Source organism: Chamaea fasciata, unplaced genomic scaffold (genome assembly GCF_029207755.1).
Source record: "Chamaea fasciata isolate MVZ Bird 193981 ecotype frontalis unplaced genomic scaffold, bChaFas1.0.hap1 SCAF_13, whole genome shotgun sequence".
In the NCBI taxonomy this organism is placed as follows: domain Eukaryota; kingdom Metazoa; phylum Chordata; class Aves; order Passeriformes; family Sylviidae; genus Chamaea; species Chamaea fasciata.
In genome coordinates, this window is record NW_027094098.1 from 2,532,827 (window position 1) to 2,552,663 (window position 19,837).

A 19,837-nucleotide genomic window follows, 5' to 3' on the forward strand; every position below is an offset into this window, starting at 1 on the left:
GCACTCCCCATCACTCCACCCAATTAAGTTCTCGATTCATCCAATTAATGATAGCCAGTGTTTATCAGGCCATAGTTGTGCTGTGAACTATTTTGCCTGCAGTATTCAGACCCTGTCAGACCCACCCAGGTTCTGTACCCAGCAGTATGGGCAGCAGGTCAAGGGAGGTGGTTCTGTCCCTCTGCTCTGGCAGGATCTCATCTTGAAGCTGTGTCCAGCTCTGGGGCCCCAGCATAGGAAGGACCTGGAGCTGCTGGAGTGATCCAGAGGGGGCCACAGAGATGTTCCCAGGGCTGGAGCCAGGATGGGAGAGCTGGGGGTGCTCACCTGGAGGAGAGAACACTCCAAGAAAAGCTCAGAGCCCCTTCCAGGGCCTAAAGGGGCTCCAGGAGAGCTGGAGAGGGACTGGGGACAAGGGAGAATGGCTTCCCACTGCCAGAGCGTTAGATGAGATAGAGGAAAGAGATTGTTGGCTGTGAGGGTGGTGAGGGCCTGGCCCTTAGAAAATTGGAAAGGGAAAAGCTAACTTTAGTAAGCAGAGAGAACAGTACCAGAATGGAAGGGTTTCTCTGATCCCCAGAAGCGTAGCACAAATGGTTAAACAATTCCTTCACAACAAAGATACATCTCAACCTAGGATTTATTTATTTATATATATATATATATATATAGGCATGGGAAGGAGATATTCTGTCCTACTGGCAATGTTATGGTTAAGGTACATATGTGAAGGGTGGCCAAGATGTCTTTGATCCTGACTCTCTGCAGCTCCTTTGAAATTCCTTCCTCTTCCCATCTCTATCATTATGTTCACTGAATTCCATCATTTAGTTCCCTGGTGTTTTAATTTTATGATGTGGCTTTAAAATGCAATAATATGACTGCAAGTGAAATAAATTCCCTGTTGGGATGTTTGGGTCAGCAGTTTGTGTGAGCAGACAGCCTGGCTCCTGTTCTGCATGAGGCAAAGCTGAGTAATGTTGGATGGGACCAAGTGCACCCTTGAGCTGCCAGGGATGCTGGCAGCCATGGGAAGCAGCCCAGAAGGCAGATAAATCCACTGTTCCTATGCCACGGCACTACATGACCATCATTTATTTGGACAGCTAACACAAGAAGCAGCAAAGTTACACCAAGATAAGGAAGCAACGGCCAAACTGTTTATGTAAGATTTGTGACTCGGCTCCCTCTGGGACTGTGCTTAGTTCTGATGGCTGCACCCCCTGGAGTTAGCTTTATTGCTCGTGCAAACATAATTTATTGTCAGAAGGGAAATAAGTGCTGTGCAGGAAGGAGATGAAAGCAGCTGAGACTCTAAAATAAACATTTAAAACCTTGTAACCCTTAAATGCTTGCTGGACCATGGTTCCAGCTGGATTCAAGCTCCTTTTTCTGCTACAGAACACTTGCATTTCCTTGTTGTTGTCCTCGTTTGGAAGGACAGGTGTCTGCCAGGGAAAGCCAGAGCCTCCCTTGGAATGGAGAATGCAAACCCTCTCCCTCCAAATTATTACAATTTTGAAATTAAGGGGCTTTCAGGCAAAGATATGGGAATAGGGATAACAGTTCTTGACTAAGAATATTAAAAATACAAATGTAGCAGTACAAAAACCCCAAACAAACAAAACCCCCCCTAAAAACACTGACAGAGTCAGAACACGACCTGACACCCTTGTTGGTCAGGGTGTTGGGAGCAGTCCAATTAAGTCCTCCTGGAGTGACAGATGTGGTTCTGTTGGAGCAGAGATGATCCTGTAGATGGGTCCAGTCTTCCTCTGGGAATCCAGTGCACCCAGGCTGTGCTGGTTTTCTGAATCCCAGGTTTTATCCAGGTAGGGATGCTGGGCCCCTCCCCCTGGGTGAAGCCTCTCCCAATGGGATCACAGAATTGTATCAGCCACGTGGTGAGCCTTAACGGCTCATTAACAGAAGCTATCCCCCTGGAGGGAGAATGGGTCCTGGAAGGGATAAGGAACTTTGCCCCACCTGGTTTAACAGCTGCCCATTAACAGAAGGCACATGCCCCCTCTCCCCTGGAGTTATGAGGAATGGGTTATACCAGAGATAAACACCTCCCCAAGTGGTTTCAATAGATGGCAAATAGAATGCACATTTTTTATTACATATTACAGCCCAAGACAATTGTGTCTATGAGCTGGAGTCTGCGGTGGCTTCTAACCCGTGCCCAGTACTGTCCTTTACTTCACACAGGCTGTGGGTTCCATGCTGGCTGCACACCATCCTCCCCATCATTCCTGGCTCTGGGGCTCAGATGAGGCCTGGAGCTGGCACAGGGATGACTTCCATGTGAGGACACGTACCCAAAGTGGCTTTGTTCCCTTCCCACAGCTCTGCAGAATGTCAGTTTGCCAAATCTGTCAACACTTTATTTACCTACCTATTTTAAGGGGAGGATGCTCTGACAGCTTTATTTGTTTCCTGTCTTCAAAGAATTCAATTGTTCGGGTTTTTTAATAATTAGTTGAATATTTTTTCCACATGTATACAATTTGATTTGTGCTTTACAAGGGATAAGATAAGGAGCCAAGAGCAGTATTGAACAACATGTCTGTGAAGCCTGCTGTTCATTCTCCAGAATCTCTGCAATATTTGCCAGGCCTGTTTGTGATCAGTATACACGGACCCATTCTACATGCCCATTCTTCCCTTGTGCCAGGAACAAGAGATACACAATTTTTCCATTATCTGCATTATCATCTTGTTTTACTAATGCTGTTAAAATTTCCAAGGATAGGGTACCATAGAGCAGCATCAAGGGTGTGTAATTCACCAGGAAATTAAAACTGACCAGGGTTTCACAGACCTGTGGATATTCCAGGCCATCATAGAATATCCTGTGCTGAAATAGACCCTGAGGGATCATGGAGCCCAACCCCTGTCCCTGCCCAGACCCCCCAACAATCCCACCCTGGGCATCCCTGGAGTGCTGTCCAAACCCTCCTGGAGCTCTGGCAGCCCCGGGGACATGACCAAACCCTGGGGAGCCTGGGCACTGCCAGCACCCTCTGGGGGTAAATGATTTCATCCAAGTCAGTTCTGTTCCCCTTTCACTGTTTGGCTCAACTGGTTGGGAATAAAGAGCCGGGAATTTGCAGCACAGCTTCTGCTTTAGACTTTGGGGTCAAATAACTTTTTTTTCTTCATCTCCTTCTGACCAACAAAGTAATCGTACCAAAAACCACCAGCAAATTGCTGCCGACTCGCAGGCGCAGAGAGGAGCAGCAGCCGGCGGGGCTCTGCGGGCTGTCACAGCCGCACTCGCTCCCTCCCCGTTTACTTTCGCTTCTCCAAGTTCCCCTGACCTCTGCTTATCCCGGCAAGGAGGATTGCACCGCGGCCGCCCCGCGCGGGACGTGTGCCGGGCGCGGCACACACCCCCCCGAAACACATGGATGATGCTCTACAGAAGCTGTAAGTGCATATTTGTAACCAGGAATTTGGGCAAAACAACGGTCTGAAAGGCGCAAATCTGTGGGAACACGAGTTCAGAGCCAGAGGGGCAGTGGCTCTGACGGGAGTGTCCAGCCCGTCACTGCCTTCACATTTTCCCCCCCTTCTTAGAGCTTGTTTTTGTATATTAGTGACTAAAACTTGCTGAAGGGAGCCTAGTGCGCAATCTGAGCTTTTCAGAAATACTTCATTGTATTTTCTTAAGCACAAAGAAAGACTATTAGAGGAACTGCTTGGGATATCTGGATTCGTTTTGTTGCTAAAGAGATTCAGTCCTCGGGCAGTGGGAAAATAACAAAGCGTATTGTGATTCAACAGTTAACAGATTGAACAAAACACTACATGATGATGTTGCCAGGACAAGGGTGATATTTAGTAAGCCAACTAATTCTCTCAAATAAACAAATCGGTCGGTTTAGCGGGGGGGAACAGTACTGGCTTTTGAGATTAGCTAAGCAGGAAATCAATCTGCTGGGAAAGAAAACGTTGTCGTGCAGGTCACTTCGCAAGGCCACTGAACTGGGAGTGAGAACTCTGAAATGCAGCGGAGTTTTGGGAAGGCCCTGGGCTCCGTGGGGAAGCGGGGGCTGACAGCTTTGAGGGGAGCGTTTCTCGCCTCGCTGCCCGCGCCCCTCGCCGTGCCTTCCCCACCCGGCTGTGACTGCGTGTGGCTGTCACGGGATGTGGCTGTCACCACGGGATGTGGCTGTCACCATGGCAGGGCGCTGCTCGCCTGCCGGCAGCGCTGTGCTGCGGCCGTGCGGCTCCGCGAGGCTCTGCCGGTGCGAGGCGAACCCGACTGCGATCCTGCTGCAGAGGTCTGGCGTGCCACCGGCATGAGGAGGAGATATGTTTAACCTCTGCTCCTTGAGTATTTATCTGAGTCTGCAGGACAAAAATATCCGCAGGCAGAGTGGCACGGCACATCGCAGCATTCCTGAGGGATTGATTTTCGCTTCCACTTCACTCGCTGTGCTTGGAATCACTGTGGGCTGAAAAACACTTGGATTTGTATTAGAGATTTCAGCCCGTGTCACAGTAAGGCGAACAGGGTTTCTGTTTAGTGGTTTAGATTCCAGTAGTTTAAAATTGAAATTTAAAATTTCTCAAAGTTTCCGGGGAAACACTTGAGCAGATGACAAAATGCAATGAATTCAAAGAGGTATAAAGGGATCACAAAAACAAATCCTCAGCATGGCATTCTCCCACTGCTTCTTCTTGCCGGAATGTTTTAATATACATATGGAAGCAGATCGTAGACTACAAGAATGGTTTGGGTTGGAAGAGATCTTAAAGGTCATCTTGTTCCAAACCCCTGCCATGGGCAGGGACATTTTCCACTGCGCCAGGTAGCTCAGCCCCATCCAAAATAGTCTCAAAAATACATGACAAAAGGAATTACAAATTTCCAAGTTCCGTTTCGCAAGGTTCCTGTTTCTTTACTAAAATATGTTGCCAAAATCACACAATACAGGCGTGATCAAGGTCTCCATGTGCAATAATAGTAATAATTTAAAAAAATATTTTTCATGCTGTTAGGAAGATCTGGATTCCAGAGGGTAAATAGCATAAGCTCAGGACTTTATCCTCATCTTCTCATGGACATGCACCATGAATGTCACAGCATTTGACAATGCTTCAGTCCTCTGAAGCATTTATCCCCAGCAAGGCATAATCTCTTCCATTCCTTGCTAATTAATTATTGTTGATGAAATTTAGTGCAAATGGCACGTTTTACATCCACGGATTTGCTTGCACCTTTTCCTCCGTGAAGTTAAAAATCCCAATTAATTAGATGCTTCACTGCAACCTTTTCTATGAGAGTTGTCCCTGCTCCTTGGGCTTGAGTCACTACCTGCCCAACGTACCTTACCGTGTCCAGCTGCACTTAAACACGCGTTGTGCTGCAGCATAAGGAAAATACAAATTCTACATGGATGCTGTGAAGATGTAGACATGGTATTTTGGACAGTGTAATTACTTCTGGAAAAGGAAATCGCGGCTTTACTAATCATGCATTAGTTTAAGAACTCCTGGCTCTGCAAGTGTAAATTCATGCTTCTGCACGGGACGGCCTGGTGAGCACACACATTTGAAGAACTGTTTTATCTCGAAACTCAAGGCGATGGGAACCCCGGTGTGGGCTCAGGGGGGCCCGCCGCGGCTCCCCCGGCCGCTCCCGGCCCCGATCTCCGTCCCCCGGCCGCTCCCGGCCCCGACCTCCGTCCCCCGGCCGCTCCCGGCCCCGATCTCCGTTCCCCGGCCCCGCGCTTGCCCCGCCGCCTCCGTGCCCGGGAGGCGGTGCCGAGCTGCGGCCACCCCGCCCCGGCGCGCCCCGGCCCGGCTGGCAGCAAGGCCGAAGGCCGCAGTCCGAAGGCCGCGGCCCGCGGGCCGGGCGGGGCCGGGGCTGCCATGGCCGGTGAGTGCGGGGCGGGCAGGGGCCGGGGCCCCTCGGCGGCTCGGGGAGGCGCGGCCGCGCTCCCGGGCCCGGCCGGAGCCCCCGGGGCCGGGCGCGGCCGTGGCCGAGTCCCCGCGCCCCGCAGCGGCCCCGGTGAGCCCCGGTTCGGAGCGCGGCCGGGGATCGCGGGCGGGCCGGGCTCGGGGCAGCAGCCGGGGCGTGCGGAGCCCCCGGCCGGTGTCGCCGGTGGGGCAGGGCGGTGCCGCGTTTCACAGCCGGGCACGCTGGCTGCGTGCTGTGGGGCGGCGAAATCTGCCCTTTATCCCCAGCCTCCATGCAGCTCGCTGGGACCGTGCCTCCACGCCCGCGGCGCACACGGGTTATCCTGCGGGGCCCGGTGGTCTGGCCGTCGCGTGGAGCTTGGAGGACTGGGACTGTGTGTAACCTAATGTCGCACTCTAGTGTCAAATGCTTTGTAGTATTTTGCTCGCCGTAGTTTTGCTACGTTTTCCTCTTCTCTTTTGAAAAATATTTCGAGTAAAAAATGACTTACTGTAGTCTACAGTTCCCTGACAGGTGGGTGTAGCCGGGTGAGTGTCAGTCTCCTCCCAAGCACCAGGCCGACAAGGTGAGAGGTGATGGCCTCAGGTTGCGCCAGGGGAGGTTTAGGTTGGACATTAAGGAAAACTTGTTCATTGGAAGGGTTGCCCAGGCCTGATTCAGGCTGCCTAGGGCAGTGGAGAGTCACCGTCTCTCAAAATGTTCAAAAAATGTGTGTATGCGGCACTCCAGGACATGGTTTAGAGCTGAACATGGTGATGCTGGATTGATGGTTGGACTCAGTAAAGTTCTTTTCCAGCCGAAATGATACTGTGATCCTCTTGACTTGCTGTCAGAGACTCTTGACTTCTGGTAACTTTCCAGTGGCACATGGCAGTGGGTGAGAGTAGCAGGGGAGGGTGGCGTCTTGTTTTTCACCTCTCTGTCATCCTTCAGCCCAGAGGAGCAGACCAGTTGCTCCTTGCAGGTCCATCTGGTAACCAGTGCCATCTGATCATCTCAGACCATTTCTCTGCGGCCAGTTTCCTTCTTAAATCCTTGGCATCCCTTTCTTGGGCTCTTGAAAGGGAAAAGCCAAAACTAAATTCATGTTAAGCTAGCATTTTGTTGGCAGAGACTTTTTCCTCTCTTTCCTGAGATGCTTCTGAAAGGAGTTGTCATGGACATGTACAAATGGTTTGATCGTCAGATCCAAACCTTCCAGGTTTTGGTTGCCAGCTTTCCTGTATCTTGTTTATGAAAGTCACCCAGGAGTTTTACAGGAAGTAGCAGCTCAAGTTTGCACTGCACAGCAGACACCATTGAGGTTTCTGGAACGGATGTTTGCAAGCTCTGTGTTTTACAGAGAATGTCAGAGAGCTGCCTTGGGTTTTGTGTCTGTTGCATCTAAATTTATCTCCTTGATGATCCTGTTTGTTTGCTGGATAAACTTAAGAAGGCTTTTAAGGGGAAAACGAACCAAAGATGAGACCATAATAAAGATACAGTGGTGTCAGAGACAGTGTCCAGAGTCCTTATGTAAATATTAGTGGAGTTATTAATTGGGAATGTGTACCTGCCTGACTGAAGGTGGTTGGCAGCATTTATGCTCCCAGGGCCCAGGTGTGGATGAGAGTGCTTGCGTGTTGCAGTGTTGTAAGGAAGGGCTGGTCTCATCCTACAAATTTGAAATGCAACTGTATTTATTAATTTACTGCGATAAACATGATGTGGCAGTGCAGCTCCTTAGGGCCCTGTGGCTTTATCCAGAAGGGCAGTGAAAGTAGATCACGGAGAAATGTGTGCAGGGGATTGTGACAAACAAAATCCTGTTTGATGTTTCTTGTACAGAAAGCAACATGAGGATTTTTATGCTAAGAATAGTTAGGCAGAAACAAATTACGAAGGGGTTTTTGGCAACCAGTACGACCTGAAAGTTCTGTTTTGTGTTGTGCCAGTGGCTAGTGACAGCTTTCAGGGACCACACACCTCATCCCAGGCATATGGAGCAGGAGTGCAAGGGTTTGTCCAGGATCCTGGCATGTCCCTGCCTAGGTTAGGAGTTGTGTCTGACAAACTCCCTGTGAGCACTCTGCTGTCAAATTGGGAAGAACTTAAGAAAGGGTGTCCCTGATGTTTTTTCTGCAGACAGTCTGGCACCTTATGGTCATGTACATTAAGTTTTTTTATGGGCCTTGTTATTTCCAAGAGCAGAATCAGAGCATCCCATTGGATGGGAGAAGCATCTTGCAGGTGCCTTAAATGTCATCATCTGACTTCATATGTGGTAGAGATTATCTTCAGTGATTCATTGACTTTAGTGCTGTATTTGATTAAATATCCATCAGAGCTTGAGTTCTAAATGGTTTAGAGCCTTCTCCCTTTGGAAAGAGAGAGGCAGTAGGAGTGACCAGCCAGAAGTTTGGATTTGTGTAATTTCAGTTGGATGGGTCTTTGAAAGCACACGGCAGTGTTGTGTTTCCCTAACAGATAGTTCAGCTTTCTAATATTAGGTGGTGGTGATAATTTTTATTTGAGCTATTTAATCACTGGTGGGAAAATGAAATTTACGGAATTTAAAAATGGCTTATTAATTAACTGGTGTGCTTTGTCCTGTGTTATTTTATCTCTAGATCAGTCGTATTGTCATCGGCTGCAGCATGACATGTATTTCCTTACAAGCACCAGCCGTCTGAATGAGCAAGTGGTCGATAAAATTGTTCTTCAGCTTAACAGAGTCTATCCCCAAATTCTTACCAATGAAGAAGCAGAAAAGGTAATTTGAGGAGTTTTGGTGTGACTGTTGTGTAGCTTTTGTGGGTCACTAGCCCAGCTGTCCTCTTCCCAGCGCAGCTCTTGGTGCCACATGCAGCCCGTCTGCCTCCCCTCCTGCGTCCTGACCACGTGTATCTCTGGCGTCTCATGCATGAGGAGCAGTCACAGGGCTGGCACGTCCCCTGTGCCAAGTGGTCACGAGAGAGAAGGCTCTCTGGAGCAGCAGTTTGATGCCACAGTCTCTGCCATGATCAGGGGCACACAGTCGTGCATCCTATGACCACATGCCTGGCGTGCCTGTCCCCTCACATGAGGTGGTGTGGAGTGGCACACCAGTTGGTCTGTGCTGCATCCATCTCTGCCCACAAAATCATCTCTATTAGCTCAATCACTTTTGGTAACCAGTTAATAATTTTAAGTATTGGTAGAGAATTGAGGGGGTGTTAGTCCCACTGGTAAGTGTGGAGCTGTGGGGAGTGGATGGGGTTAATAATATCTTGCAGTGGTGCCACCATGTGTGGAGGAAGGGCGCCCTCCCTGATACGAAGCTTTTAAAAATGGGTAGCTCTTTTTAGAGAGAAAAAGCTCCTAATCTTGTATGGCGACAAAATTAAAGTCAGCTAAGAGCTTCCACAATCCTGCCTATAATAGTTTGTACTTGCCCTCTGCTGTCTTCATGTCTGCGCAGGGTTTTGGCGTATCAGTATTTTAACATTGGGAAAAATAGGTCCAATTCTGCCATAATCAAACTCCATGGGGACAATTAGTGTTTTGTGGCGTAGAGCAGACCTAGATCGTATGTACTGAGCCAGTCTTGCCACTTCCCTCAAGAGCTTCCAAATAAATCCATAAAGAATCTGAAACATGATTTGTGACTTCTGCACTTAGGCGGAAATGAACTGCTTTTTTATGGGTCCCGGCAAGTTTGTGTCAACTCTGTTGAGTGTTTAGGAAGCTTATAATCTCAGCTGTATCTGGTAGACCCTGTGGGAATTTTGTCAGAATAAGGAGTGTTGTGTAAGATCTGTGGCATTCCTGTCCCCCTCGAGCAGCAATTGTTCCTAACTCAGTATGCTCCAAAGGTTATCCACTGTGCTGCTATGAAATATGATGCTTTGCTGAGAATGGCTTTGGATTTTTTCCAAATAAACTGAAATCAGTTTGATGTGTAAGGCTAGGGATGCATTTTCCTTCTCTTTGTAAGATCTCCAAAAACTCATTGCATCTGGCACTACAGGAAAAACGTATTTTCCTCTGCAGCTGTTTGCCAACCTGAGTAATGGGAATTTGTGCCTGATGAAGTGTGTACACAGCAGTTAATTGTGCTGCAAACAATAAAACCCAATGAAATACGAAATCTCGGGATAATGAGCACTCCACTATTGGGACTAGGATAAGCAGTATGAAGTGCCTTTTTGGGGATCATTACTAGGCAGCTAAGGGCGAACTTGAAAGCATCAAACTTTATTTCAAATTATAAGATTTGCTGAAATATTTTATCTACAGCTGTCAGAATTAAACTGTAGAATAGCAAGTACTGCATCAGCTTGGATGCGGGGAAGACATCGAATGCAGAGTGTCTTTCACTTGGTTGGGACAGAAAAAAGCAGGAGAGGCAGAGACAATATGCTCTCCACCAGACAGTGCTGACCACGTGGAGCTCAGTGCTGTGCTTTGTATGCCCTTTTTAGGTTTCCCTTTTTGGCCCATTTTTTTAGTAAATATCAAAGAGGCTCCATAACTTTGTTCCCTGGCATAGTGATGTAAAATTGATCTTTTAATCTCTCTTCTGTTTTAACCTCTTTTCTGATGAATGCTTTTCTCTTACAGTTCAGGAACCCAAAGGCATCACTCCATACCAGACTCTCAGATCTGTTAAAACACCTCCAAAAGAAAGGAGACAGACACTGCCAGGAGTTTTACAGGGCTCTGCAAATCAATGCTGAACAGCTGTTTAATGACCTGCCAAGCAGGAAAATCTTGAGTAAGTTGACTTAAAGTTGATTGAGTTGTGGATTTCCTCACCAGTGTATTAGAAAACCTCATTTCAGATGCAGTGTAGCTCATTTAAACAACCAAAACAGGTTGTAAATAATATAAATAAACAAGTTACTTAAATAATTTTTGGGGTATACCTTAATTCCTTCTGACTTGAGTTTTCCAAAAGCTGTAAGGGGATTTTGTAATGTAAAATTGTAATTACCTTCATTTTGTCTTTCATTTTCAAAGAAGCAATTTTTATCTACCCAGAAAAAACTGGTGGAAGACCATTTTCTTGCCTGCACAGGGAGGCTGTAGAGTTATTCCACATCCATACCTGAACCCCTCTGAACTAGGGAAGTCTGGGCTCATCCTGCCTCAGGATTTCAGAGGAGCCCCAATCCCAACTGACTGAACCTCACAGCAGCTTGAAGGCAATGCTTTGATCTGATGTTCATCCTGCAGAAGTTGTGCACTTTGGGGTACAGGCTCTTCAATCAAATTGGCTTGGGTCTATCAGTTTTCCTTGGGTAGTGCTCAAGAAACACGTTTTTCTGCCAGACTGACTAAGAGTTAGCAGACAGCCTTTACGAATTAAGAGAAGTTTGAGAAGTCTTGGTGTAGTCACTAAGAATAAAATTTCAGAACTGTTGTGATGTTTAAGAGTTGAAGCTTTTTTGATGTTCAGCAGCATGTTCTACAAGCCATTTTTGAACATGCATCTTTGCAAGGAGACTTGGATAGGGTCTGTGAGACGTTTTCACTTTTAGAGCAGAAACATGCTCATCCTTGCACATGATCTACGTGGTGACTCCGAGCTTTCCTCAGGTAGCCATGAGTAGGCAGGGTTAGGGTGTCTCGTTCAGACTCTGCATAGCAAATACCTGTGCTACAGGGGCTTCATGTTAAACATGTGGCACCCAAAAACTGTTTGGCTGCTGCTGCTGCAAACTGCTGACTTCAGTAACCATCAAAAGGCATTGAATTCTCTGTTGTCTTGGTACACTCTTTTATGTTACCATCCTCAGAAGGATAAGTTAAAGAACTGAGTTAAAACTGTGTGCCGAGACTTGGCAGTTTCTTTCTATTAACCTAAGAAATAAATATTGAGATGATTGTGTTAATATGCTTGCTGCTTCTTAGAGTTCTGTAATTAAAACAAATGTCTGCATTCTGGATTGAATGGTCAAGAAACATCTGTGCAGCTTTTTAAGCTAAAACCACAAACTCTTCTATGCTTCAGGAAAAGCTCCTTTATCAATATGAGGAGTAACTTCTCATTTAAGTGAGCTTGGACATTTTCAGTATTAAAGGCATTGTCCTTCAGACGTCTAACATGCACAATCCGTTACTCCAGTGTTACTCTTTGGAAGTGCCCAGAAGGTGTTTAGGGCCAAGAGCTGTGGGGTCCTGAGCACCATGGTCAGTGGAGGGTGTCCCTGCCCACGGCAGGAGGCTGGAGCTGGATGGTCCTCAGGGTCCCTTCCAACTCAAACCATGCATTCATTCTATAATGCTCTTAGCAGTAGTTGTTAAATTCAGCACAAAGCATTTGCAGAATTGGCACTAGAATTTGTAAATGTGAAGAAAAAGGAGAATCCCTGACATGAGGATTTTCTTCTAAATGCTGCCTGAGCTGAAACAATCAGCATTCCAAACAGCTGGAGGAATTATTGATGAGGGCATGGATGAACCACGGCCAGGATGGAGTTCTCTAATAGATTACATGCAGCTATATGCAGGACAGATTTTTTTCAACAGAGGAAATCCTTTCAAGTATTTATTTTTCATTTTTAAGACAGCTTTAAAATTCGTGCTGGAACAGAATTTCTTTGCCTGGAGTGTAAATTGCCAGTGAAGTGTCTGGTAATGTCTAAACATTCCCACTAGAGGGGGGGTAAGGCACACGGTGTGGGCAGCCTCGGAGCTGTTGAAGCAAGCGGGAGTTTCCAAGGGACTCAGAAAATGTTTTTATTTCTCTCCATGCTGACATAAACTAAAAGGATAAAGGCTCGGATCAGCCCCACGCCGCGATAGAAGTGGCAGAGATCTGTCTGTGCTCTCCTGTGCAGTGTGAGGATTCCCTCGCTGGAATTCCTGGGGAATTCCCTCCAAGGGGCAGGCTGGGTGAGGCTGCCAGGAGCACACCGGAGGCTTTGCAGCAATCCTCGCTGCTCCGGTGACTCTCAGGCTTCACAGCTAAGGGCACCAGACGCTTCTGTCCTGCTCCAGGGCCGTGCCCTGTCCTCCCACGGAGAGGGATATCCTTAGCAGGGGACAGGGATGTTCCCATGTCGCTGCCTGGGTGGACAGGGCAGTTTTCAAGGCATCTCTCCTAGAGGTGTCATGTAAAAGACTAAGAGCAGTTGAAAGCGATCAGTCTTAAATTCTTCCCTATTGACAGCCAGATTCAGAGCTCTTACTTTTTCCCTTTTCCTTTTTTAACCCTCCTAAGCCTTTGGCAGTTGGACTTGGTGGTCGTAGAGGTCTTTTCCAACCTTTCTGATTCTGTGATTCTGTGACTACAGAAAGGTTTGGTTGAACAGTGCTGCAGAGTGGTGATGTGTTACGGAAAGTGTTACTGTGCCGTGCCTGGTGACAGCTGTGCATGCCCCTTCTGCAGACAGCGTCATCTCCACATCTGTGGAGCAAAGGTTTTCTGCCCAGACTGGAAACTATTGAACACCTTGTCCTAAGCCAACCAACTTCCTTTTCTACTAGAATTTGCAGAAAGATGGAGGCCAAAATTCCTCATGCCAAATGTTAGCCTGTAGAACCTACAGAGCTTTAAAGAAGCTGGGCATGTCTTCAGCTGAGACTTGCATTCAGTAAATAATCTGCACCAAGAAATTTTTTCTATGAGCTTTACCTGCTAAATACATCAATGCCCAGAGATTTGCTCAAGAACAAAGAATGGTGATGCATTAAATTATAGAGGTATTTTTGGATTAGTGCATCTATTAACGAAGAGTTTGTATGTATTACAATGAAAATTGCTGGTATTGCGAAGGATTATCTCCTGCTTTCCTAACTTGGGAAACAAGTGTAATGTTACTGATGTGGTCAGTGCTTCAGCAGATCAGAGGTGGGGCTGCAGCTATCTGTAGTTGCATTCAGATGACTCTGTGCCTCTGTCTTTTGGTCAGTCCAGCTTTAACTCCAGCAATGATTTACCATTGGAGGGGTTAATACTTAATGTCAATATTGGGTATTTTTCTGAAATGTGTTGTTTTGCACCATTTTGCATGTGCTGATTATGTTTGTTTGTTTGCTTGAGCTGAGTACTAACTTTTCATGTGTTGCTTTTATTTCTAGAGACCCCAGATCCCACAGAGATAGACACTGACAAGGAGCAATATATGCTAAATGACAGGGGTAAATAAATCATACAGTGTCACTGGATGGAATGGCTTTGCAGATTACGATGCAATTTATTATATCATGTAATTTGTACTTCATATAACAACTACTTTGGCTTATGGTGTCTTTACTGTCACAAGTTAAGTAGAATTAGTGGAGGAAAATATACTGAGCTTCTGTCGAGGAAACCAGTGCCAGGAAATTGAAGAGGCTGTAGAGTTTAATCAATATTTACAGTGGTATTACTTACACTATTGCTGCTAAACTCTTAGTTTCCTGTGATTTCTTCAATGCCTGAACAGTAAGGTCTATTCATTTTGCATAAGGCCATCAATAACTTTTTGATCTTTCAATTTTTTAAATTTTTTTTAAGCTCTCAATTTAACTACAAATCATTTGAAAACAATGACAGAAAGGAAGGAAAAGCTTAAATATATTTTCCTTAGGAAAACATATTAATTATTTTCACCTTCCTCTGTTCAATGCCAGATTACAGAGGGCAGATATTTTTTTCGCAGTAGGATATTTTGAAAAGGAAGATCTGAAATAAAGATGAGGAGTTCTCACAATTTATAATGAACGATTGTATCATTGAGGTTCAGTATTTTATTTAGAGATTTAGATACAATAATGAGAGATTCAAAACACCTTCTATGAATTATGCCTTTCTTGCAGTTTCCTAAGAGGAAATTGAAATGAGTAGCAGAAACTCTGTTTAACATGATGTATATTTTTGGCTATGGTGGTGGTGTTTCTCTGAATATTGAACCAAATTGCTGTTCAGACTTTCCACACTGCTGTTGCTGTCTGCAGCACAACAGTACTGGATGAACAGAGAAAGTGCTTGGAAATAAGAAAATGAAGTAATATTTTATTTTATTTTTACTTATTACTTTTTTTTTTTTTCCTGAGCTGGCTGCAGACTAGAGATTGTTTGGCCACTGGCCACCCTTCTTGGGAGGTTACATGCTGAGGAGCAACCAAATCCTTGCTCCTTTGCTGCTTCTCCAGCGTCCTTGTCCACACAGTCAGCTCCAGGAATTTGTTGCGGCAGTACATTTGTCCTTAAATTGATAGGTGTAGCTTAATTGTATCTACAAATCGAGGTGTAGTTTAATTGTATCTCTCTTTCTAGTGAGGTTGTAACTACAAATAGAGTATTAGGCAATAAAGAAGCCGATATAAATCTTTATGCAGTTTTGTCAGTGGATAAATATGAATTAGAAAGGTTTTATTGAACATCAGTACTGACCATCACCATTAAACTGTGTGTGATTCCAGACAGGCAGTTTCTAGGAGACTTGGTTTGGAAACTTTTCCTTAAATACTGTTAGGATGTGTAGCTAGATGAGCAGAGGGGAACTGGGAATGGTGGCAAAGCAACTGTAGTAAAAAATAATTGCAGTCTAGTAAATGTGCTTCACAGTACATTAGCTACAGAACATACAGAACTGTGAATATGTTAGCTTCATTTGAATATGCTTAATTATGCATATTGATAGCAATTGGTGATTTATGAACTGAGCTAAACTTCTGCTGCCCTGCTCTGTCTCAGTGTGTTTGTTTCCTTGGCATTTCCTGTAGGCCCGGTGTTCTTCCTGGCGTGTTTCAGCGTGGCTGCAGGACTGGCCCTGTTCTGGTACTGCTGTAACTCAGGTGAGCTGCTCAGGGGCTGCTCCTGCTGCCTTCCCCCAGCTGGGCTCCTCATCTCACAGGGTGGGTCAAGGTGTCATCATTCATTAATGAGCTCCCCATACAAATTGCACGGGAGACATGCTGAGCTATAAATAATGGATATTTTGCCTACAGAGGATGCACAGATAGGGGCTCTTTTTAAAGACAGTAGTCATGTGAGCTCCTGTTGCTATAGCAGTGGGTCATCATTCCCAGCAGCCATGAGATAAGACCCAAAACCTTCTGGCTCCCACACCCCTTGGGAGCTGGTGGAAGCGTGGCCAGGGCTGGGGGACGCTGGCTGGATTTGCTGAGTCCCAGCAGCTCCAGCTGTCCCCGTGCTGCTGGCTCTGGGTGTAGCTGTCACCTGGCAGTCACCTGCTCCACACCATCCAGTGCTGTGCTCAGGTGTGAACCTGCCCCCTTTCCTAAGTGACCCATCTCCTCTTGCTGTCTGAACGTGCAGCAATGAATCTGAACAGATTCCTTGTTCGCCTCTCTTGGCAGTTGATTGCTACAAATTGAAGGAAATGGGTTTGAGTTATTTTCAATTGGTTTTTATTTTTTGGAGATGCTGCTTCCTAGCTAAAATGCAACTTAACTATGTTCACTTTCTCTTTTTCCTCTCATCATTCTGTTTTAGAAACGCAAGTCGTAGGAAGAGCCAGGAGAATCTTGGGCTTTTCTCCTATTATCATAGGAAGACATGTTAGAAATATTTGTTTGTTGTATTTGGAAGACATACCAAGAAATTAAGGACAAGCTCTTTGCTTGTCTGTATGGTACACCGGCCAAAGGAAGCCAACAGTGCATAAAAATGTCCTGCACTCATACCAAAGATTTTATTAACTAGCTTCATCAATAATTGCCTTGCCTCCAGATGTATTTGGAATTTCAGCTACAAATGTCCTTCTTTATGGGAACGGACCGTTTATTTTTGTAAATGCTTTAAGTATTTATCGTTTGTATAAAATATTTTTATTACAAGCTTTAAAATATCTCTTAAGTGAGCATGGGTCTGAAGCCATGTTTACTTATGTGTTTTCTGTACTGGAATGAAGGATCACAACTGTTTGAAGAACTCTGGCCTGTCATTTGTGAAAATTAATTTAAGAGAAGAACTTAAACACATGCACTCAAAGCCTTACTGAGAAATGGATCTCTGTCTCAGAACTGTCTGTCTAGATCCTTTGTAGTCACTGCCTGAGCTCAGGTGGGCATTGGCACCTGTGAAAAGTTTATGGGGGCCAGTTCCCTTTATGTGTGCCTTGTATTCACTGTGTCTTCTGATTCCCTGTGGGTGCCTCATCCCAGCCTGCCTTGTTCCCAGGCACACTCAGCTGCTGGCCCTGGTTTGAGTGCTCTGGAGCTGGTGCAGGCTGGTTCCCAGCCCATGGGGTGTTCCAGGGAGTGCAATGTCTGCCCTGAAGTACTTCAGACTACCAAGAAAATGTTCCAGATTAATTTTTAGCTTTCCCTTTCCCAGTGAAGTGAAGGGAGGCTCTGCAGAGAGAGCTGGACAAATTAGAGGACCAGGCAATCACCAATCCAGTGAAGTTCAACAAGAGAAAGTGCTGAATTCTGAACCTGGGATGGGGCAACCCTGGCTGGATGGACAGGCTGGGGAATGTGGTGCTGGAGAGCAGCAAAGGGACCTGGGAATCCTGGTGGATGGAAAATTGGATACGAGTCAGCGCTGCCCTGGCAGCCAGGGGGGACATCCCCCTCCTGGGAGCACGAGGCCCAGCATGGCCAGTGGGGCCAGGGATGGGATTGTCCCACTCTGCTCTGCACTGGGGCGGCCACACCTCGAGTGCTGGGGGCAGTTTGGGCACCACAATATAAGAAAGATACTAAACTGCTAGAGAGCTTCCGAAGGACACTTCAGGGATGGGGCAGCAACAGCTTCTCTGGGCAACCTGCGCCAGGACTGGGGAAAGAATTCTTTCCCAGTATGGTACAGGAAAGTTTACTATGGCTAGGGCTATATTTCCTCCCTTCCTGAGGTTGCTTGAGATGAGGATGTCTCTCAGGGAAAAAAATGATCCAAAATGAGCTATGCCCAGGGTTAGAGCTGGAAGGAGAAAGAAAAAGTGAGTCTTAGTTCACCCTAGTCTTAAAGGACCTAACAGCAAAGAACAGAAAACAATCTGTTCCTTCATTAGTGCCAGTTATTGATTTGAACAGTGAATGTCAGGCTGCCTATAAAATTGGCACGTGCATCGGCTGGGAGAGTCTTGGAATATTTTTCTTTCAGGAGCTTGCTTCTCTGCAAGCACATCTATGCAGCACATATGGACAGTGATAATTCCATTTGCAGCTCCTGGAGGAAGCACATGTGCACCTGCATGGGAGTCAGGTCCTTCTGGGCAAACAGTGTTACAGACTCGGGAATAAATCGAGCAGGGTCTCAGATGAAGCTGCAGAACTCTGTTTTCCCTGGCAAGGCAAGAATAGCTCGGCCTTTGGTGCTGAGACTGTGCTGGTATTCATTGATAAACGTGCAGGGAAAGTTGTCCTGGCTGGGTTGTTGTTCCATGCCAAGGGTGGAGGCCATCCTTGTGAACACTGTGGCTCCCATGCTGCAGGCAGGAATTGTACAGGAGCTAAGGAGGCCAGGGCCTGAGCCATGGGAATGGTTCAGGCCGAGTGACGGGATGGTCTGTGTGCAGAGAGCTGGGAAGCAGAGTGATAGATCCTGTAAAGAATTGGCACAATTCCGTTTAAAGCCAGACTGCTGTTTAAAGGACTTGGTGAAGGATGGTGTGCCTGAGGAGCTGGAGTGGGAATGAAGTGATGATTCATTCTGGGATGCACTGGGCTGCTTTACAGCTGCTGGATGGAGTTTGCAGTTAAAAGTGCCTTTGCCGAGGCAAAGTTATTCCTTTTGTTTCTTTCATTTGTTGTTATTTTTCTCATACTGTAATAAATTGAAAACATGTTTGTTCAAAATGTGCCGTTGTGGATGCTTTTCCCTGCCATTCTGTGTGCGCAGATGCTACTCCATGCTATGCCATGCCTTGGCTGTGCTGCCAAGAATCAGTTTGCTGCACTTCACAGGGCCTGTGTCCTGTAGTAATTTCTGTAGAAATTAATGTATTTCTTTTTTTAATGGGATGAAGCTGGCAATTAAAATCTGAGAGAAGAACGCTGCTGTTTTCCTTGTATTTAATGCACTGCTCTTCCTTGCAGAAGCTGCTCTTGGTTGTTGCTTTCCTGTGGCTGCTGATCAACCCCTCCTGGGCTCTGGCCTCTCATGGTTAAATTTTTCTGGGTATTTGCACCAGGATTTTTAATATTTTCACCTGATTTCAAAACTGCAGTTTTTGTGCTTTGCTGGTTTAGGGATCTGGAGTTAAACAGGACTCATCAGTTCAAAGACTGGGTATCTTTGGGTTAATCCTTGATTTTGTGTCATTTTGGGAGTTCCAAGGGTCACTGCCCATGGAGCCTTGGAGGTACACTGGTGCTTGCTGTAAAGGGACTTTGACAGACAGTTCATTTTAAGTGCTACTTTGACCACCCAGAAAGGGACTTCACGTAAGGAAAACCATGCAGACCGTTTTGCTACTGGCCTGTTCCTTTGGATGAGGAGGAACTGCTGGCCTGGGTGCCTCTATGAGCAGTGTTAAGAATCCCACCAAAGGAACTTGTTGCTGTAGCAGGCGAATCATGGGATCACAGAATTGCTGAGGTTGGAAAAGGCCTCAAGATAATTAAGGCTGATCTGGCACCACCACCATGTTCACCACTAAACCATGTCCTGAAGTGCCACATCCACATGTTTTTTAAACACTTCCAGGAGTGGTGACTTCACCATTGCCCTGGGCAGCCTCTGCCAGTGCTGGACAGCCCTTTCCATGAAGAAGTATTTCCTGGTATTTCCTGATCAAATCTAAATCTCCACTGACACAACTTGAAACCTTAGGTGGAGTCACTGACCCAGAGCCAGGATTGCATCTGCTGCTGCAAGACTCTCTTTGGGGACAAGAGGAGCCCCAGAGCTTGGCACTGGATTCTGTTGAACAGGGCCTGGGTGGTCGTGGAGGAGGATCTCTGGGATAACTTCTTCAGGAGGAGAAATCCTCTTCATCCTGTGCCCTTCTGTGGACTGACTCCCTGATGAGTGGGAACTGCACT

At 46.3% G+C, this 19,837-nt stretch overlaps 1 protein-coding gene across 3 annotated transcripts; it reads left to right on the forward strand.

The window, feature by feature from the left end:
* Positions 1-3,274: 3,274 nt before the first annotated feature.
* Positions 3,275-18,833, forward strand: CARD19 (caspase recruitment domain family member 19). 3 transcript variants are annotated; one of them, XM_066195362.1, is made up of 6 exons: positions 3,278-3,432; positions 8,542-8,684; positions 10,514-10,667; positions 13,979-14,038; positions 15,608-15,679; positions 16,341-18,833. In XM_066195362.1, the coding sequence occupies exons 1-6, from the start codon at positions 3,414-3,416 to the stop codon at positions 16,451-16,453; spliced, it is 561 nt and encodes a 186-aa protein (XP_066051459.1). In that variant the 5' UTR covers positions 3,278-3,413; the 3' UTR covers positions 16,454-18,833. The 3 variants fall into 3 exon arrangements, with proteins under 3 accessions (XP_066051461.1, XP_066051459.1, XP_066051460.1); XM_066195363.1 differs by lacking the exon at positions 3,278-3,432 and adding an exon at positions 5,808-5,890; XM_066195364.1 differs by lacking the exon at positions 13,979-14,038 and having other exon boundaries at positions 3,275-3,432.
* The last annotated feature ends 1,004 nt before the right edge of the window (positions 18,834-19,837 follow it).